The sequence below is a fragment of the Echeneis naucrates genome, chromosome 19 (genome assembly GCF_900963305.1).
Source record: "Echeneis naucrates chromosome 19, fEcheNa1.1, whole genome shotgun sequence".
Classification (NCBI taxonomy): Eukaryota; Metazoa; Chordata; class Actinopteri; order Carangiformes; family Echeneidae; genus Echeneis; species Echeneis naucrates.
The window spans coordinates 7177858-7199336 of NC_042529.1; the positions used below are offsets into that span (position 1 = coordinate 7177858).

At 41.3% G+C, this 21479-nt stretch overlaps 2 protein-coding genes across 3 annotated transcripts; both read left to right on the forward strand.

Annotated features, from left to right (window-relative positions):
• The first annotated feature begins 418 nt into the window (after positions 1-418).
• Positions 419-15398, forward strand: aclyb (ATP citrate lyase b). 2 transcript variants are annotated; one of them, XM_029527020.1, is made up of 29 exons: positions 419-564; positions 2881-3062; positions 3213-3335; positions 4354-4416; positions 4872-5062; positions 5317-5396; positions 5632-5762; positions 5901-6019; positions 6139-6275; positions 6513-6574; positions 6802-6919; positions 7024-7178; positions 7586-7679; positions 8496-8525; positions 9745-9886; positions 10335-10503; positions 10599-10703; positions 10876-11072; positions 11239-11320; positions 11452-11562; positions 11655-11782; positions 11901-11994; positions 12304-12458; positions 12579-12729; positions 12857-13000; positions 13121-13234; positions 13453-13535; positions 13859-13935; positions 14013-15398. In XM_029527020.1, the coding sequence occupies exons 2-29, from the start codon at positions 2904-2906 to the stop codon at positions 14105-14107; spliced, it is 3309 nt and encodes a 1102-aa protein (XP_029382880.1). In that variant the 5' UTR covers positions 419-564; positions 2881-2903; the 3' UTR covers positions 14108-15398. The 2 variants fall into 2 exon arrangements, with proteins under 2 accessions (XP_029382880.1, XP_029382881.1); XM_029527021.1 differs by lacking the exon at positions 8496-8525.
• A 678-nt stretch (positions 15399-16076) lies between these two features.
• Positions 16077-21393, forward strand: klhl11 (kelch-like family member 11). Its single transcript, XM_029527022.1, has 2 exons — positions 16077-16815; positions 18186-21393. Exons 1-2 carry the CDS (start codon positions 16265-16267, stop codon positions 19771-19773), a joined length of 2139 nt encoding a protein of 712 aa, XP_029382882.1. The 5' UTR covers positions 16077-16264; the 3' UTR covers positions 19774-21393.
• Positions 21394-21479: the final 86 nt, after the last annotated feature.

Below are 21479 nucleotides of genomic sequence, written 5' to 3' on the forward strand. Positions count from 1 at the left end.
ATGAGTCTTTTTTTTATTTTATGACTTATTTTTATGTTGTTGTAGACATACTTACATTATTTTAATTACACTTGTATTCTGAAGTAAAAGTATCCCATCACTGTCTAGAGATTTTATGTTATCAAATTGACCATGAAAAACTCACTGCAATACAGGAGTGAAATTCACTACACAAGCCTTTTTAATTTTTTCCTTAAAGTTGTGGTTTTATCAAATCAACTGAAGTCTGGACTCTAAAACAAGGATAATGGGAGTATATTTTTTTGAAGACCAGTGGTTATATAAACTCACACATTTTAAGGTTTTATGATGATTTATTGTGGGCAGTTTCTCATTACAAAGCCGTGGGTGTGGCTGACATCACACACGTGACCAGGTCTAAACCAATCAGGAGGCGGCAGTGATGTGTAATCGGTCGCCAGATTATGGTGCGACAGGAGGAGAGTGAGGTGACGACTGGCAGGACCAGACTCCGGTACTAGAAGAAGTCACCCGTAATCTGTGCCCTTTCCCGTCGAGACACCGTCCCTGGACTTAGGGCAAGGCGCTGTGTTCACCGACAAGGTAACCCATTTCACTCAGTTTTTGAGAAAATCATCGTAAATTGGCTTTTTTTGGTGAGCTTGCTAGGCTACAGCTGCTAGCCTGCCGAGTTTAGCTCGTACGAGATGCTGCGTGGTGCTAAACCTGCAGGCGCTGTCATCCTGCAGCTGTCTGCTGCCAGCTTTTCCTTACATGTTAGCCTTTAAAACTGACTAGCTACTGAAGTAGAAAAAAAACTGTTAACGTCACCTTAAATCAGCAAAGACCAACCTCTGTCTCCGCCAGTTCCCCCTCCCATCCACCCCCCCCCCCCCGGATGTTATGCTATACCGTCAATGTGACTCAAATTGTCTTCCTCTTCATCTGTATGTACTCAGAGGGAGTAAGTTTTGAACTTGCCTGACACGTTAGTTCAGGGGGTTAGTGGGTGTGGTAGCACAGAGTAGGTACAGAGCCTCATTCATTTTAATAGTGGACTGACGCATATGATGTAGCACGGTGAGTTCATGAAACAGCAGCTGTGTCTGAAGCAGCCCCCCCCCCCTTTTGCTGGCCCCTGTGTTGCTCCATCCTCCAAAGACAGCTTCTGTCCATCTCAGAAAACTGGACTGTGAGACCAATTTTCACGGCTTGGTGGCTTCAAACAATCTACTGGTCCACTGGATTATGGCAGGATAAATACTGGGACATCTGTCCCTGAAAGCATGGCAGGACAAGCTGCTCAGCCAAATTCACCGGGAGAGATCTTCCTGACATCCTGCTGAATTATGTTCTGCCTTAAGTTGCTGCAGCGGGCAACAAAACGTAGTTCAGAAGCTGCAATAAGAGATAAGATGCCATTATCAGGAGTCACTGCTTATCTGTGTTTGTTTTGTGTTGGAGGATTGAATGGGTACTTTATTCACCTGTATGGGCTGTTACCCATGCTGCTCTCAATCCCTCAGGGTTGTTTGTATCCTCTTGTAAATTTCAGAGATATGATTTACTTATGAGTGAGTGTTTAGCGAATGCTGAAACAGCGTTGGTGGCAACTGGCTGGGCAGGTCTGACCACATGCTGTGATTTTTAAAACAGGATTGTCAGGGCCATCATTGCAACAGTTTATCTCTGTGTTGACATCATCTCAGATACAGATATATTTGAAGATTCCTGGATTTTAGAGTTTATGTTATGGGTTAGGGTTAGGGACAATGTGTATGGACTGAGACCTACACTATTAAGAGAGATTCTTGTCTGACTCAAATGTGGCAAAAACAAGATCTTGTTTTTGCCACATCTGAGTTTTAGCTTTGGTAAGATTTAGTCATCTTTTTGGGTTTATGACCAAGATTTAAGGAATTTGCCGTAGTGCATCATAAGTTAGTGTTTATGTAATTAGATAAGGCAGTAATCTTTTATTAGTCCCTCAGATTGGAAGTTTTGTATCTCTGTTGCTGTGTTTTGTGACTGGAAGTAATAATCATTAATTCTTTCATTTAATAACCTAGTCATTGTTAAAACTTGTTGGCCAAAGATTTGGAAAGTTGCAGAAGGCGAGCAAAGTTAACTCTGTAAACATAATTTGAGGTGGGGCTCTGTGATTAATGGGTTGTTTAAGAGGTGTGCCTGCTATTAAAAAAAAAAGAAAAAAAAAAAGGCTACAAATCAGCTTGAGTATTCACTACTTTTTCTTTTGTTAAAGGCAGTTGATACCAATCTACAGTTTCAATTGGTAATCATGACATCAGCAGACAGATTTATTTATAACATGGAACTTGTGACATGTAGATTTTATCTTATGTCTAAATAATTTTTTGTTTAGAAATTGTATTGAAGAAAATTGTTTTCAGGTTGTAATACTCAAAATTATCTGTTTTGAAGTCTCTATGCCTTGCAGAACAGCTGCAAGAAAACGTAGCATAGCATTGCCACTAACCATAGAAAATTATACTATAAACATGTGGCTGTGCAACTGATAGTTGATACAGTGAGTGATAGTGATACAGTTTGTCACAGTGGTGTGCAGCAAGGGATTCATCATGGCAAAATCTCACGGACAGATAAGCATTACTGAAAAGTCAAATAAAACTAGGCCTCTTAGCTGGAGTTCAGTAAAACTTGTCAGCTGTTAGAATAAAGGTATTAAATCAGACTAAGAAACACTAGAGTTTAACTGTTTAATGTGCTAATGTACATTAAATCGCAGCATAATGTAACACACACACAAAGTTTCAATCTTCGTTTCTACCTGCTAAAAATACATGTATTAAACTAACTTGTTGCTAGTTATACACCAGTATAAACATATCAACATGATGCCTGCACTCTGAGGTTAATCATTGGCTCCTTCCTCTGAAGGTCTTGTGCTAACCACTGCTGCCATGTCGGCGAAAGCCATCTCAGAGCAGACGGGAAAAGAGTTCTTGTATAAGTATATCTGCACCTCAGCAGCCGTACAGAACCGCTTCTGCTATGCCAGTGTCACTCCAGAGACCGACTGGGACCGGCTCACTCAGGAGCACCCATGGCTGCGCACAGAGGTAAGGCTGGTGTGTCCTTAACGCCAGAACCTAATACCTATATTTGAACAACTTCTCATGATTTTTTTTTCTTACGACTCTGATATTGGGTAAGTTGGTACAACAGTCTGATACAATGCTGAATGGCTTTTGTGGTTGTTCTTCCTGTAGCGGCTCGTGGTGAAGCCTGATCAGCTGATCAAGCGGCGTGGGAAGCTCGGGCTGGTGGGTATCAACCTGGACCTGCAGGAAGTTCAAGAGTGGCTCAAATCCCACCTCATGAGTGAAACCTCTGTAAGTTAACTGCAATCTGTCTGTCTTAGAGAGCGAATGAAATAAGTGTAATAGATCCATGAGTTTATGATAGGGAAGAAACCAACTTCTCTGGAAATTCTTGATTACTCGGTTAAACACAAAACAGGTTTTTCTAACAGTTGATTCACCCTGTGGCAGCCATTTATTTTTTTGCTTTTGCCTGTGTCAACACAGTCATCTCAATTAGATGACTTCACAGAATTTTTTGCCCTTTTTCCCTACTGTCTGCCTGAACACACCTTCACAGCACAGTATTTCCATCCAAACGAAAACAGACAGTTCCTCTCTAAAGGACTAACAATTCTGTTTCTGTACACCATCCAAAATAAAATAATTAGCAGGGATCCATTGTGTACTATGGTCTGCGTCCATTATCAATTGCTGTGAATTTGCTCTCACTCTATTGACTATTAAACACAAAATTTCTTTATCATTAGTCTTGGCAGCCTTAGTATTGGTAGTGTAGTGTATCTGAAAGGTCTCAAAACTCATTGCATCTTCCTTTTATCACATAGTCCCTGCTTTTCAAATTAACTCTCTGACTAAATATGTCATAAATTATGAATTCATGTGCATCTGTCATTTGACTAAAGTAGTAAAGAACAAGTTTCATATTGTTTTGCTCAGTTAAGGTGTGAACATAAGCTCCAGCCATTTGCTTTTATGGGTATAAATATGCTGCTTCTAGTACCAGAGGCCTTGTGCTTATGTTTAGATCTGCTGAGGTTATGTAATGTCACTGGAGGATGTGATCTATTCTGGTCCACCAAATATATAGACATGCCATCCAGCTCTTCAAACAGGCAGTGGCCATACCTGGAGCAATGTCATTGGCTATTGCATTATTTACGTTATCAACAGCCAAGACAATAAAGATGAGACTGGCATCAGAGTTTGTAATCATCTACTTCTGTACACAGTTGATTTCCTGCGAAGAATAACCAGAATAGTCTGACATGTTTGGGATTTGTGAAATCAAGTTTACTTTCTTCAATAGGTGGGAAAAGCAAAAGGTGTGCTGAAGAACTTCCTCATTGAGCCTTTTGTCCCACACATACAGGTACTGTGTTCAATATTCAGTTTCTTATGTTTGAAAGCCATAGCAAACACACATGTATTGGCTTTAATTGTGCCTAACATCATTGGAGAGCTATACTAACCCAGTCAGTCCACTCTGCAGAGCAATGAATCCCCAGGGCCTTCAGCATACAAGCTTTTGTTATGTGAGTCTTTTATGCAGCTCAATGTGCCCCTTGATTGCTTGGCTGATCACTTTATAAGTTTGTGAAGTGAGCAGAATACACAGTGGAGGTATCATTTTTATTGTCACGTTTCAGGAAGCAAGTTTCTCTGTTTGTAGGTCTGTTGGGTTTAGAGAAAAACTGGATATGGTTGAGGTCTAATTTTCTAAAAACTAATCAGCTTCTGTAAAACTGTGACGAAACACACTCAGAATCTTTAGAAATGTCATTGCGTGTCCTTGTTTTTACCACAACTCTCTACTTGGCCACCCAGGAGGAGGAGTTTTATGTGTGTATCTATGCCACACGAGAGGGCGACCATGTGCTTTTCCACCATGAGGGAGGAGTAGAGGTGGGTGATGTGGATGCTAAGGCCCAGAGGCTGATGATTGCAGTGGATGACAAGCTGAGTGAAGACCAAGTCAAAGAGCAGCTCCTGACACACGTTCCTGATGATAAGAAAGAGTACGTTTTGTTGTGTTTTTGTTTTGTTTTTTTCTGGGGGGGGGGTTGGAAAATAAGACAGTTTCTTTTTTTATTTATATCTCATATGCCACCACCGTAGAGGTAGTATGCTGAACTTTCTTTTATGCAATATTCTTTTCATTTTTTGGATTATTTCTTATTTCTGCCTTTGGAAGCAATGTGTAAACCAAATGTAAATGTAAACTAATGCTCTTCTACGTCCTTTTGTCATTGGTCTGTTTTTCTCCTCAAAGAGTCCTGGCCAGTTTTATTGTGGGTCTGTTCAACTTGTATGAGGACCTCTACTTCACCTATCTTGAGATCAATCCCCTTGGTAAGGTTTTCTTTACTTCAAAGAGCCACATTTCTTAATGATCCAATAACTTACTCAACAAGAGCCAATATTGGTCTTCACTTTTGCAGATAGGAATGTTTATTGCTGTAACAATACCATTTGTAGATGTATGAGTTTTCAATGGATTATAATTTAGGAAAGAAGTTACATATCATTGTGTGTAAATTGTCCACATGATGGTATTTTATTTTATTTGTTTTTTCCTTTTAACCAGTTGTCACTCAAGATGGAGTGTACATCCTTGACATGGCTGCAAAGATTGATGCCACAGCCGATTACATCTGCAAAGCTAAATGGGGTGATGTGGAGTTTCCACCACCTTTTGGCAGAGAGGCCTACCCAGAGGTGAGTGCTAAAGGGCAAAGAAATAGACTTGTTTGTGCCTGAAAATATTTATTGTTTGAAATTCAGTCCTTGTCTCTGTCATCAGCCTTGTCTACTTTCTACACAATGTAAAGCTAGAATACGATTTGTCACTCGCAGGAGGCCTACATAGCAGACCTTGATGCTAAGAGTGGTGCCAGTCTGAAGTTAACTCTGCTGAACCCTCGTGGCAGGATTTGGACCATGGTGGCTGGCGGGGGGGCTTCAGTTGTCTACAGGTATTGATTTGGAGGGTTTTTTTTAAGAGATCTCGTTGGCTGTCAGGATCTGCAGAGACTAATTTTCGTTAATGCACAATGAGGATGCTGTACTTGACTGTGCATCATCTCTTTTTCAGCGACACCATCTGTGACCTGGGTGGAGTGGACGAGCTGGCAAACTATGGTGAATACTCTGGAGCACCAAGTGAACAGCAGACGTACGACTACGCAAAAACAATCCTCTCCCTCATGACACGTGAAAAACATCCTCAAGGTGAGTTCAAACAAAAAAAGTTGGGAAAAATTCTTGACTGCTTTAGATAACTGGGACATTCTATCTGGTGGCAGGTACAAGCTTGTTTGCTTTAAGTCTGCAATCATAAGGCCACTGTTCAATGTGTGTATGTTGCCAGCAATAGACTTTCTGGTTACTTAACTATGTCACTGAGGTGTCAAATTTCAGTCACTGACATATTTTTAACTGCTCACCTCCACTCTTTGTGTCCTACAGGGAAAGTGCTGATCATTGGAGGGAGTATTGCCAACTTCACTAACGTAGCAGCCACATTCAAGGTGAAACACAGTGATATATTAATCTGAAATGCCGTTAGAGGAGATTAGATAATTTTAATTAAATTTTTTAATTTTGAATGTTACTACACAGGACCACATACAGTCAGTTAGATGTGAAGAACCAAGTTTAATGCAATTGTCTTTCTGAAGCTGAAGAAAATGGTGCTTTGATTACCAGTTATTAGAGTAGTAGAGCTGCTACAGCTTCATACCTATCTCATCCTCAGGGCATTGTCAGGGCCATCAAGGACTACCTAGGCCCTCTAAAGGAGCATGAAGTCACAATCTTTGTTCGGCGTGGTGGACCCAACTACCAGGAGGGGTTGAGGGTAATGGGAGAAGTAGGTGAGTGAGATGAGGGTCGTAGGGAAGAGCTGCACCCAATTGAATGAATACAAGTCTGAAAGACTGTAGCTTTTTGAGTGGTTAAACTCTGTTTTCTTCTGCAGGGAAGACCACAGGTATTCCTATCCATGTGTTTGGGACTGAAACCCATATGACAGCCATCGTTGGAATGGCTTTGGGTCATCGGCCAATTCCTAACCAGCCCCCAATGGACGCGCACACCGCGAATTTCCTTCTCAACACCAGCAACAGCGCAAAGGTATTTTTATTTTGTACTTGCTTGGGAGAAATAGGTTGCTACTCTTCAAAACAAATCAGTTGTTGCATTGCTTTAGACATGAATGATGATTTCACATGCTGATAAATGAAATGTTTTAAAGTAAACTGTCCTGCACACCCACTTCAGTAATTTTACAGTTGCTGTCATTTGATTTTTGCAGTTTTGAACCTGAGTTAATGATAAGCTGCTCTTAGCTGATTTTTCTCATTTGCTGTCCTCATTTGTGTTAAACTTTTCTCCTACGTTTTTGTAGAACCGCATGTTTTAAATGTAGAGAGCATACCGAACTATCACTGCTGCAGCTCTATATTTCATATGTTTCTAATATTCTCTTTCTCTAAAATATTCTCTAAAAATGCTTGCCTGTCTAATCAATATTGTTTCAGACTCCAGCTGCTACAAGGACGGCTTCATTCTCTGAAGCTAGGACGTCTAATGATGCCACACCAGCGAAGAAGTCTAAAGCTGGTCTTCCAGCAGGTACCCAATCTCGACACTCACCTCTCCACCGCTTCTTATCAGCAGGACTCCACATGTACTCATATACTTCTGCTTATTCCCCTGTATCCCCCTGCCCCTAATGCTGTCACTGCTGTTTTGCATTTTAATTTTCTTTCTATCTCTCTCCCTGCTCCTCCTCTTCTTGTTTTGCTGCACAAAATGTCCGTTCATGTTTTTCATACTTGTTTTTCTAAGACTCTCTTCATTCTATACTGTGGCCGCTGAAGAATGTGGTCACAGATGATTGGAAAGGTAAGTTTTTAGCTGTGCCATGCCCACACTGTGCTTGGCTGCCCGCACACTCCGTATTGGTTTGCCCCTTAGTCCTCTTTACCACTCAATCATCAAATTTTAGCATAAAAGGAGCGTGTTTGTGTGTGACTCCTATTTGATTGTATCACCTCAGAAGTTTCGTAGGTACATTAGTCTTCAGCAAACAAGATTTTTGTCATTTTTTACAAAAGTTATCTTTTATTTGGATTAGCATTTGGAAATATTTGTGGGTAATCCATAAATTACCATATGATCAGTTTTCTAAAGATGAGGAGATTTGCAGATTCTGATCATAGCTTGACGATTTCATAAACTGCTTTTTACAGCAGTGCATTATAAGCGAGCTCTGTAGTAGCTGAGCTTTGCATGCTCTTTCTCCTTGGCTTTTTTCGAGTTTTGTCATGTGTTGCCACACTGCACTCACATCTGTTAAATGAATAAAATGCAGTTAAGATGAACTCATTTATTTTTCTCTTTTGTTTATTTGGTGATAATTTGGGTTTCCATCGTGTGGGGTCACAGAAGCACAAGCCTCTTCAGGCTGCAGTGGAGGTATGGAAGGGTGTGAAAAACCTGTCTTCCTGCCTCTCCATCCTCTGTCTACTTCCCTCTGCCTTTCCATTATTTTGTCTGCTCTGATGTTTCTCAGCAGTCTGTCTCTCTATTTTGCATTTGGTGGCTTTTGCAACACCAAATTGAAATCAATTGTTTGAGATTTTTATTTTATTTTTTTTTATCTTTTGTATATATAATCGCTTGAAAAAAAATTTTCAATCTACTCCAATCGCTGTATGTGACCAGCTACATGTAAAATCATACTTTTCACTCAAGGGGCAGTTATGAATGCTGTGTGCAAAAATGATAGTAGACCAGATGTAATATCAGGCAGTGAGCCTGGGCAGAAATGAGGAGAGACCTGGGAGGACTGCAACAAACGTGTGAAGTCGTGGTGATTAACAAGATGAGAAATACTTCAAGCCATATTGTGCTCTTAAGTTCTGCATTGAAAATAAGGCTCTTTTCAGATCTGATGCACATTAGTGTCCCTTTTTATGATCTTTTAACTCAGTTTGAACATAGACATTACATTTCTCAAATCAGGAAAACATTTCTATGGGATTGAATTACTTCTGGGTGGCTGTGGTGTTTGACATGTATAAATACAATTACCAGGACCAGCTGTGTCATCAGCACTCAAAGGTCATGCTTTTCAGACAGAACTACACAGTATTCCCATGTGATGATGGGCGAGTGCTGCATTTCTTGAGAGCACAAAGCACCTTTTTACAAACCTATGGTCAAAAAACTTTCTGCAAAAATAATAATCCTTTTAAGATGCACGATTGCAAGTTCTGATTTGAACATTGTGAGGCCTCAAAATTAATCATTTTTAACAGTGTGACTTATAGGGGGTGGACAAAATAATCAACTTATTGATCAATCATACAAATCTAAGTTATATTGGGCTGAATGCTAATTGGAGCATTTGTGCAAAATCATCACAAACTGTAAGATGCATATTCTACAAAGAAGACATGACCTGCTCCAGCTTCCTTTCGAAATTGAGATTTTGCCACTGCAAAGTTTTAGAGTTATTTTCTCTACCTCCTGTGTATTGTCCTCAGAGATTCTCTCTCTACTTTGCCTGTTACATCCCTGTTCCGAGTGTTTTCCTCATCTGGACCTACTCTTTTCTGGGATTATTTTTATCTCTTCCCACAGCTCTGATTTGAATCTCTCTCCCTGTATTTCTGCCATCTCATTCCTTTAGCCAAAGCCACCACTCTCTTCAGAAAACACACTAAGGCCATTGTCTGGGGAATGCAGACACGTGCTGTGCAAGGCATGCTGGACTTTGATTACGTATGCTCCCGGGATGAACCCTCTGTGGCAGCGATGGTGTATCCCTTCACGTAGGTTCTCCAAAATCTCACGCTTGCTTCTATTACAAGGCCTGATAATCCAGACATTCAGGACCTTTTTAATTATAAATCACCACAAAAATTTTGAGAACCATGATGGTGATATTTATTGAAAAACTACAAAGACCACAAGTGAGGTTATGTTGTTTACTAGTGTTCCGACTGAGGATATGTGTTTTTTAGAAACAGTTTTTTCTAAAATTTTGTCTTTGCGTCTGTTGATTATATATAAATAGAACATCCAGGCCAAAAACACATTTTTGTGGAAAAAAAAACCGAAAACATTGTATTCAAACATTTCGGGTAATAATTTAGCAGTTGTACCTATTGATGATTAGGAAGCATAACAGGAATATAGGTGACAGCAGGTCTGTATGTTGGTACATTTTTGAGATTTGTTTTATTTATTTTCTCATCCTTATATGCCTCTGTTTCCCAGTGGGGATCACAAACAGAAGTTCTATTGGGGCCACAAAGAAATCCTCCTGCCTGTCTACAAGAACATGGCCGATGCCATGAAGAAGCATTCAGAGGTGGATGTCTTGATCAGCTTTGCTTCACTGCGTTCAGCCTTCGACAGCACAGTGGAGGCCATGCAGTACTCACAGGTAGAAAGACTGTAAAATCTGTCTATGCATCACTGCATAAACAAGTTACTCATAGACAGACATGAAAGTCATGACTATGATCTGATTGTTTCCAGATCCATACTATTGCCATTATAGCTGAGGGCATCCCTGAAGCACAGACAAGGAAGATTATCAAAATGGCTGATGAGAAAGGTGTCACAATCATTGGCCCCGCTACGGTATGCAGTCATACCCCCCAACACACACACAACTGCACTCTTTTCTGCAGCAAAATAGTTGGGCATGTCTCTGTCTGAGTGGATGGATGGATGGATGGATGGATAGATAAATAAAATTCTACCTTTCAAGCGACATACACAAATTCATTTGATCCTCTTTTCTACTTCCCAGGTTGGTGGCATCAAGCCAGGCTGTTTTAAGATTGGCAACACTGGAGGCATGTTGGACAACATCCTGGCTTCCAAACTGTACCGTCCTGGCAGCGTGGCATATGTGTCCCGCTCTGGAGGCATGTCCAATGAGCTGAACAACATCATCTCTCGTACCACAGATGGTGTCTACGAAGGTGTGGCCATTGGAGGTGACAGGTACAAGAGCCTACTTGCATATGTACTTAGCTGGAGAGATGGCTGTCATTTTGAAGCTTGCTGGGAAACACTTTCATGATAGATTTTGTCCTATTTTCATAGACATTATTTATTATCTATAAGCCTCCCTTCTGTTAGTTCATAAACGTTGTTCTTTTTGTTCCAGATATCCAGGCTCCACCTTCATGGACCATGTCCTTCGCTACCAGGACACACCAGGGATAAAGATGATAGTGGTACTCGGAGAGGTAAGTGTAGCTCTGAATCTTCAAATTTTCATTGTAATACATCAGATTCTGCCTTGCTGTCATATTTTCCTGTGTTGACTTTTTTTTAGTCATGCTCTGTTTTAAATGTTGTTCTCTCTGATTGGATCCAGATTGGAGGTACTGAGGAGTATAAGATCTGCCATGGCATCAGAGAGGGCAGGATAACCAAGCCTGTAGTCTGCTGGTGTATTGGAACCTGTGCCACCATGTTTGCTTCAGAGGTTTGTTGATAAAATAAGTTTGCATCTGCTTTTTTTTTTCCAAGGTGAGGCCTCAGGTTTTTGAGTTCAGTTTGTCACACTGTTGTCTGCAGGTCCAGTTTGGCCATGCTGGTGCTTGTGCCAACCAGGCCTCAGAGACAGCAATAGCCAAGAATCAGGCTCTGAGGGACGCTGGAGCTTATGTTCCCAAGAGCTTTGATGAGCTGGGGGATGTCATCAGGTGAGAAGGTTTATCATATTGCCTTACTACCACTGATTTGTTGTCAGGGTTTGTGTGTGTGTTGTTGTTGTGTTTTGTTTTTTTTTTACTGATATTATGTATGTGTATTGTGAAACAGAACAGTTTATGATGAACTGGTGGCCAATGGTACCATCATTCCTGCTCAGGAGGTTCCTCCCCCAACAGTGCCTATGGATTACTCTTGGGCCAGGGTAAAAAAGATGATCACACCGAATAATTGTTCAGTCTCGTATATGAACCATTTATATACTGTTTTTAATTAAAAAATGTCACTATATTATCTTGTGATATTTATTTATAACCATTATCTTTATGTTATAGTCATTGCTTTAGATTGACATACAGTTGTGACTGTTATAGCTACCAAATGAGAGTTCTGATAGTATAAATATAAACGTGTATAAACACGTAGTCTGTAGAAGTATCTACAACTCACTGTAATTATTAGCAGCATGTTTGAACCAATCTTTTTTGTTTTGCTTACATCTGGGCTCCTTCAGGAGCTGGGACTGATCCGTAAGCCAGCATCATTCATGACAAGCATCTGTGATGAGCGAGGCCAGGAGCTTATCTACGCCGGCATGCCAATAACTGAGGTCTTCAAGGAGGAGATGGGTTTAGGAGGTGTGCTGGGATTGCTGTGGTTCCAACGCAGGTTGGTGCGATTTGATGTTAATAGGCTATTTGGAGAAGACTTGTGGCCCATGTATTTATATTTTAAAAATATATATTATGAATGAGAGAGAAGAATTATGTCAGTCTTCTCTCTGTCTAGGTTGCCACGCTACGCCTGCCAGTTCATTGAAATGTGCCTGATGGTAACTGCGGACCACGGGCCAGCTGTCTCTGGTGCACACAACACCATTGTCTGTGCTCGTGCTGGCAAAGACCTTATCTCAAGCCTCACCTCTGGCCTGCTCACCATTGTCAGTATTGATGACACGCAGACACTTGTCTAGCCCCAATAACACTTTGTCATGGTTAAAGATAACAGAAAACCATTTCTGTTTTGAAACAAGATTTTTTTTTTTTTTTTTTTTTTTTTTATTCCAGGGCGACCGTTTTGGAGGGGCTCTGGATGCAGCTGCAAAGCAGTTCAGCAAGGCATTTGACAGCGGCATGCTGCCCATGGAGTTCGTCAACAAGATGAAGAAGGATGGGAAATTGATCATGGGCATCGGCCACAGGGTCAAATCGGTATGTGGTGCTCAAAGACAAATGATGAGGCAGTGTCATATTAAAGCAGGAAGAAAAGTAAAATGAAGATGAAGCGTTACTGTTCATTAAAGCAAGATGACATTCTGTCTTTGTCTTCAGATAAACAACCCAGACATGCGGGTGCAGATCCTCAAGGACTTTGTCAAGCAACATTTCCCTTCCACCCAGCTACTTGACTACGCTCTAGATGTGGAGAAAATCACCACCTCAAAGGTACTTGTTAACTAAAGGAGCTGTAAATCTGCAACTAAAATGAAATGGTCTTAAAAGATGAGCATGTCAGAAAAAAATGACCATCAGAGCTAGCAGATATGTGAAGGATCAAACATTTTGTTTCAGTTTCCAACAGTGTGTGGAACCTTTCTTCCATTTTATGTTAAATAGAGGCTGGCTAATTAACTTAAAATGTATTTTTATTTTTTTTTTTAAAGAAACCCAACCTGATCCTCAATGTAGATGGCTTTATTGGTGTTGCTTTTGTGGACCTGCTCAGAACATGTGGCGGCTTCACACGGTAAGAATAATGGTGAATGAGCCATGTAAATCCAGTAAAATAGGTTTTTGGTAGATTTCTTCTAAAAGTGCTGGAACAGGATGCACTATTTTGTTTCATTGAATATCTGCTTCTACATATGCCCATGGGACAAGTATAGTTGTTGATAAAAGCATGAGTGGCTAGGTTAATAAACTTCAAGTGTTTACAAAATGTATTATTTACATTTCGGGGAGGAAAGAAAGAAATCTGACGCTAAGAGTTCACTGTCTGCATTGTTGCTCTCTGCATTGATAGCACACTGCCCAGTATTGTTTCTCATGTAAATGTTGAACTGGTTCCAGAGATGAGGCTGACGAGTTTGTGGAGATCGGGGCATTAAATGGGATCTTTGTCCTCGGCCGGAGCATGGGCTTTATTGGTAAGTCCCATGTAGACTGAGCCATGACACTAACTGTCAAAGAATACGAGAGGTCTCACTTGTCTGTCTCGCATTAGGCCACTACCTGGACCAGAAGAGGCTGAAACAGGGTCTGTACCGCCACCCGTGGGATGACATCTCCTACGTGCTTCCTGAACATATGTCCATGTAAACCCCGCAACACAGAATGGGAAGTACTTCCTGATGTGACCGCCCATCTCCTTAATGTGCATTATTTACTCTCCGGTTTTGACAGCTGCCTTCAGGCAGGATGACTCTCGATAGGAGAAGTACTGTCTCACTGAGGTATCTAGGTACAAGTTTTCAATCTAGTTTTTACGGAGAGAAAGGGGACATATATTTTTAGATTTAGTTTTTGACAAATTATTTAAAAAGTCTGAGATGTAACTTATTCAGTTTTGAACAAAGAGAAAACCAATGCAAACTACAGCAATTACAGGGGCACAAAATAACTTGATACTTAAAAGAACGCCAAAAAGCCTGTTTTGCATAGTTGATACGAGGGCAGAATTTAAAGCACATTTCAAGCCTGACTTTGCATTAGAATCTGACTAAATTATATCTACAGCTGCTGAAATGTTCAAGCTCAGCAATACACTAACATTTCTTTTCATCACTTGCAAAAATTAATTCATTTATTTGAATTTTTTCCACTTCTGGGTACAAGAAAGTGAGCTTCAGCATGCTTTCTAAGCATTGCACCTTAGTTAACATACTAGCACATCTCGACTTAATGACAAATTCTTTCTTCAAGTTTCACTCCCACTGAAAAACATTTATCATTTAAAAAAAAAAAACCAAAGTTATTGTAAGCATGTGTTGTCTTTGTTGAAAGTTAAAGCAGTGTCCAGTGGTAGATAATGCAGAGCTAATGTAGATCTTATGTTTTGAGAAGGTAGCATCATAAGTGGAAAAAGGAATTAAACAATCACAATGATCCAAGTGTCACTCCACAATTGCCTTTCTTACAACAATTATGTTTACAACCTCAGTTGTAGACATGTAATTGAAGTATATCAGCTACTGTAAATAAGGTGCAGATCTAAGGATGATCAAGTCTTTTACACCGAATTTAATTTAAACTACTTGTGTTGCTCTTCTGAATAACTGTGAGAAAATGGGGAAATGACGAAGCATCAAAAGAGTTAAAAACAAAACGCTTCATGAATGAGCCCTGTGAGTCTTGAAAGTATCTTTTGGTGAGGGACCATGAAAGCAGTTTGCTTTATTTTGGGAAATGACTGCACATTAAAAGTGTTGTCAGGTCTGTAAAAGAATCTGACTGATGGCACCAACTCGAAACGCTTTGTAACTGCCCACTGTATCGCCTGCTGTGTTTGAGCTTTGTTTTGCTGTTTTTATTTAACTGTGGAAGAAATTCTTTTTGTAACATGCCGTCATATAGTAGTATAATAATAAAAACCTTATTGTTTTACTTTTCATTTTGGCTTAAGTGTGTAATGTCTAGATCTGTGAGCAGATTTGACGAGGCCTGAAATCAGACAGGACATCTGTATTTACTGTAAATGACAGCATTTGTCAGGCGTTATGAGTTCTCCTTGACATATTTTAAATTGTCATACATTAGCCTCTAAATATGAATCATAGGCTCGTTAATACACAGTATTAACTTTCAGCCTGTAAATGTAGCAAGAACACTGCAGATACAGAGAAATTTTTAAAATTAGACCAGATTACATTTTTAAAGTTAAGATATTCCCATTCAGTTCAAAGAGCTGTTTAAATAATATGACAGTAACCATCCTGTGTTTCTCTTCAGTAATAAGCGTCAGGACTTTGCTGGATCATGACATCACTGTTAGGACAGTGTTAATATCTACTTTTGGGTTCTGCCTCTCAATGTGTCGACTTTATTTTGTAATAAATCAGGTCATACAATAATCCATCGTTAACTGGTTTCCCTCCAGAGTGAGATAAGGAGGGAAAAGAGTCATTAAGGAGGATTTTTCACAACTTGGCAACCGGGAAGTTGTCCTTGATAGGCTCATCGCTTACTTATGTGTCAGTAACTGATGTATAACCCAATAATAAAGCCGCTGGTTGCCGTTTATAATGTAAACATTATTGTTCAGTGAAGTTGGATGTGCGCATGTGTAAAGATGGTGAGTCCCTCGAACAAAGTTAAATTTCGCTCAAACACAGACGCGTCTGTGCGTCGCCTCGGCGTCAGAAAGAGTCCGACAGCTGAGCCGGTCGGAGTCGACGTCAGGCCGAGACACCGGCAGGTTTCCCGAAGGCGGAAGTGAGTGTCCGCTTTTCCAGCCGGGGCCGTGAACGCTTCGCATGCATGTCCGTTCTTGATTGTTTGTTTACTTGTGTTGTTTATGCCTACGAGCTGCTGCCGAGGATAAGTCAGAGCTTCCATGCGCCGGTGAGACTCGCCTCCTCCTGCGGCATGGCGGCGGCGGACGGGCCGGAGGACGGCTGTCGGAGCGGCGGCGCGCAGGGAGCGGTAACAGGTGACCGGGAACCGGAGGAGGCCGAGGAGTTCACCTGCCCTGCCTACTGCTCCGAGCTCTCCCGCCGGCAGAACGAGCAGAGAAAGGCCGGGCTCTTCTGCGACCTGACGCTGGTGTTCCGCTCCGGCGGGCCGTCCGGGGAATCGGTGCAGACTCTCTCCGCCCACCGCTCGGTCTTATCCGCGGCGTCGCAATACTTCGCCCTGCTGCTGGGCGGACACTTCTCAGAGTCTCTGTCCGGCCGAGTGGAGCTGAAGGAGTGGAGCTCGGAAACCGGGCCGGACCCGGACACTGTGAGCGGTGTCATACAGTTCATGTACACGGGAGAGATCAGAGTAACCACCGCAAACGTGCACGACGTGCTGGAGCTTGCCGACAGGTAATTTCCACATTTAATCTGAAGCAGAATAACATCTGTCAGGTCTTTGGTTTCTAAAGGTGAACAGGCCACACCGAGACCTGCAGCCAGTCTGGATCAGCAGGTGCATTTGGTCAGATGTCTCTGTGGTGTCTTAAAGGTTATTTGCATTCTTTTCACATCCATTCATTGTTGCCTCACATCCTTTTGTGTCTTTTTTTTGTTGAACTTAGAGGGAACTTTGCCTCTCTGTGTTCATTTAAGTGCACTTGCTTTGTGTGTCTTCGTAGTGGTTGCATGTCTGCTTATCATTCTGTATGTCATCCATGCTGTTGTGTGGATGTCTGAGATATTTTGCAGAAGTCCAGGGTCAAGCTGATCCTTCGGGCCTGCTTAGTCATCCATCCACGCAGTTAATAGAATTTAGACAGTGACAAGTAATCCATTCAATCAGATCATTTTTCCCGCATTAACCAATTGTTGACCCTTTGAGATGTCTAAACATGTCAAAGATTTAATATTAAAAAACTGAAATGATTCATCAATCACCAAAGTAATTGCCATTTTGCTATTTTCTACAGAGACAATAACTGACAAATTAGTTGCATGCTTCAGCTCTATTATCAACGACTGCCAAAGTGAGTCTTCTGAAAGTGGATGAAGCTTGTACTTTATATCCATAAAAACGCATGTGCTTTCATTTTGGCTGAGTGGTTGTTTAGTGTTTAAACAACGTGCTGTACTGACCACTCCCTTATTCTCCGTTGATGTTGGTCCTGTTAGGGTGGAACAAATAGTTTCTGTTTTATTCATGCATGGACATAACAGACCTCATGCAACAAGTAGAACTGCTCCGCCCAAGTTACATAAAACTCATTATCAGACAAGAATCTTATCTGTCAAGATTCAAGCAGCACTGAAAGCATCTTCCAGTCAGTGCTTTTTAAAAGAAACTAAAGGAAAAACACAAAAAAAATCCCTTTTAACACTGTTACCCTGCTAATAAACCGTTCCACAGCAATATTTTCTTCCATCATGAAAGAGATTTCATAATACTGTGCCACCCATTAGGGAAGTTCAATTAGTGGTGACGTTAAAGTGATGTGAAAGTCCAAGTAAATTCTAGGAGTATAGATTCAGGACACTGCAAGAACACCGAGGCAATATGACGAAAATCACAACATTAAGGTTTTCTTACAGATTCTCTTCAGAATCTATGTTTTTACAAAGTTAGCTGTAGATGATGAATTTTTACTTGTCGGTGAATATATAATGTTTCACAGCAGTCAGTTGATGCAGGTGCTTCGTCTATTTTTATATTTTATATTTTACAAATAGCTGTCAAGGCTTTTTTACTGGGTTGTTTGATTCTGACTTATTCATGCTGTCAGGTTCCTGCTGGCGCAGCTAAAGTGCTTCTGTGGGGAGTTTCTGATGAAGAAGCTGACTTTGTCCAACTGTGTGGCCGTGCACAGCCTCGCCCACATGTACACTCTGGACCAGTTGGCCGTGGGAGCTGCTGAGACGATTAGAAGGAACTTCCACAAAGTTATCCGCAAGGAGGAATTCCACACGCTGCCGTTTCACCTGGTGCGAGACTGGCTGTCAGACTCAGAAATCACAGTTGATTCTGAACAGGAATTGTTTGAAACCATCGTAAAATGGGTGCACCAAAACATCAAGGAGCGGGAGAAGCACTTTGTGGAGCTGTTTAGCCTTTTGAGGCTGCCGCAGATCGCCCCCACCATCCTGACACGTGTGGTGAGAAAGGAGCCTTTAGTGGTGAACAGTGCACCTTGTCAGAAGTTGGTGTCTGACACACTTGAGCTCCAGGCTGTCCATTTTGAAAGCCTAAAGTTAGCTGGAGATGTAGAGCTGCATGACTCCTGCACGGCAGCGATCCAGCCACGTTTTGGCCAAAATATGGATGTTATCATGGTAGTGGGGGGTGTTTCAGAAGCTGGAGAGTACCTGAGTGAGTGTGTGGGCTACTTTGTTGCTGAAGATCGCTGGGTCAACCTGCCACACATTCACAACCACCTTGATGGACATGCTATTGCGGTCACTGACAGCCATGTGTATGTGGCAGGATCCATGGAGCCGGGCTTTGCCAAGATGGCGGAACGCTACAACCCCAACCTGAACATCTGGGAGCACGTCAGCAGCCTGGCCTCCCGCAAACACTCCTTCAGCCTCATACATGTCAAAGACATACTGTACAGCATCGGTGGTCATGGCAACTTCAGTCCCGGCTTTAAGGACGTTACCATCTACGAGCCTGAACACGATGAGTGGCAGAATCTTGAGCCAGCGCCAAAAATACTGCGAGACGTAAAAACAGTGAGTGTGGAGGATCGCTACGTGTACGTGATGGCCAGGACCCCTGTAGACATGGACAGTGGGGATGGACTGAGCACTGTAACCATTTGTTATGACACAAAGAGTCACAAATGGAAGGACGTGGACTCCTTACCGCTAATTGATAACTATTGTCAGTTTCAAATGGCTGTTGCATCCACCAACTTCTACCACACAGCCTCCTGTTGCCCTAAGAACTACAAAATAACAGTCGAAGCTGCACAGCAGAAAATCAGCAGGAACATCTCAGATGACATCCTCGACAGCCTCCCACCAGAAGTCCTTGGTATGGAGGGCGCTGCCATCTGCTACCTGGGTGAAGACATATTCATCATCGGCGGGTGGAGAAACAACAACAACATGGACAAGCAATATCGAAAGGAGGCCTATCGATACTGCACAGAGAGGAAGCGTTGGATGCTGCTGCCTCCCTTACCTCAGCCTCGCTGCCGAGCCGCAGCCTGCCACGTTCGCATCCCATACCATTACCTGTACGGCTGCCAGCGTTACCCCATGCCCCAGAACCTGGCTCGACAACGAGACCGCATGCAGCAGATGCAGCAGCTCCACCGACGCACCCTCACTCTGCGGAGACAGTTGCAGTCTCAGATTGAATGTTGAGGTCTCTTGATCTGCTGAGAGATGCCTTGTTTTGCCTTCATTTGTTAGACACATCTGCATGGGGCTGAAGATCACACTGTTCAGAGTTGCCAATATTGTAAAAAAGCAACATTTCTAGCTAATTCTCATCAGTCTCTAATAATCATTTTGGCCTTACACTGTTAGCTTACGCCTTACTTTTACTCTGCTAGTAAATGATACTGTGATTGCTGTGACATTTTATGAGAACAAAGATGATTTCACTGTTGACTTCGCTGGCTTTGCTTTTATATGGCCTTGTTTTGTTTTATATGGCTTGTTTTAGCACCCAAGGGGAAGTGATGTCAGCATTTGTTGTTGCGCAGTTTAGATTATTTAGAGTTTAGAACATTTATAGATGTTAACTTAACAAATGAAATGATGTCAACAGTGATTGTGATGTCAGTTATAATTGGACATACTGTGATAACCAGCTGAGAAAAGAAAGCCTTGAAGTTTTTACTGCTCATGCTACCTTCATCTAATTTCTACCTCAAATTACCTTTTATTTCTTTGGCATAGACAGGATGAAATGTCAGCTTGATAGATTTACGATATTTTGGGTTTTTTTGTTTAGTTTGGTTTTGTTTTTAATTTGTGTGTGCTATATGAAAGGGATCCTTTTTTTTTAAGCAAAGCATATTTTGGGAAACAGGGTGTTCTGTGATTCACCCTCATTTTATCACTTGAATATATGTATTGAAATAGTCAGTACAGATTACAAAACACACAATGCATATGCAACGTGTCTTAAATACCTAAGTCAATCAAAAATGACTTTATTTGATATTCCAGTTTTTGCAAAGCTTAAACGATCAGGCCCAATACCGGCATAATAACAACAAAACCTTTTTTTTTTTTTTTGGGTGCGAGATCTCAATTTCTTTCTTGCTTGCTTTTTCTGACTGTGTAAATTTGATGATGCTATTAACATGGAATTTTAGAGTTGTTTGGCCTGTTGCCTTGTAGACACATATTTCAGAGTTTGCTTTGCATTTTGCTTCAAGTGAATAAGAGCACAAGTTCACTATCTGTGAAAAAGAGGCTGCTTTTTGGATAGTGCCCAACTATTCCCTCAAAATGCACTTGAACTGATTACATTCCCTGAACTAAAGGGCCCTAAGAGTTGACTTTAGCAAAAGTTGTTTAAAAAAAGACCCTGTTAGTGTTGTGTGGACCATTGCTGAGCTCAGTGTGTTTCTGCTACTATAAACGTAGTAAGTGTATGTGTTATCTCCAGCCAAGCTGTCAATAACTAGCATCTCAGTAATTTTTCTGAACCTGCCATTTTCCACAATATAATGTTACCACTGTAGATTGATGAGAGATTTGATTCAGTTATGTATGTGGAAATCACTGGGTTTACTGCAGAATGAGAGTAGACTCACACAGTTAGATTTTAGTTCCTGACAACAGCCAAAATGGCCATCATTTTGGCCAGTATTGGACATTTTAGGCTGGATTTCAAGTCTAGATTTTTGTTCCAGTTTGACAAGAGTTAGTTTTAGGTAATCATGATGTGTCACTGCCATACATTCAGATCTCATGCAGCCAAATGGTGTCATTCCATTTCTATGTGCAAGTGTAATAAATGTTAATGCACTGAAATGTAGTTTGTCATCTCTGAAACACCAACCAATCAATTTATCTAATTAACCTTATCATAATACAATTGAGCTTTCCCAATG

Bases quoted from the DNA above. Each gene is read 5' to 3' on its own strand.
- klhl11 (XM_029527022.1), top strand. From the start codon at position 16,265: ATGTCCGTTCTTGATTGTTTGTTTACTTGTGTTGTTTATGCCTACGAG. The intron at 16,816-18,185 runs GTAATTTCCACA...TCATGCTGTCAG, and splicing joins GTGCTGGAGCTTGCCGACAG to GTTCCTGCTGGCGCAGCTAA.
- aclyb (XM_029527020.1), top strand. From the start codon at position 2,904: ATGTCGGCGAAAGCCATCTCAGAGCAGACGGGAAAAGAGTTCTTGTAT. The intron at 4,417-4,871 runs GTACTGTGTTCA...TTGGCCACCCAG, and splicing joins CTTTTGTCCCACACATACAG to GAGGAGGAGTTTTATGTGTG. The intron at 13,536-13,858 runs GTAAGAATAATG...AACTGGTTCCAG, and splicing joins ACATGTGGCGGCTTCACACG to AGATGAGGCTGACGAGTTTG.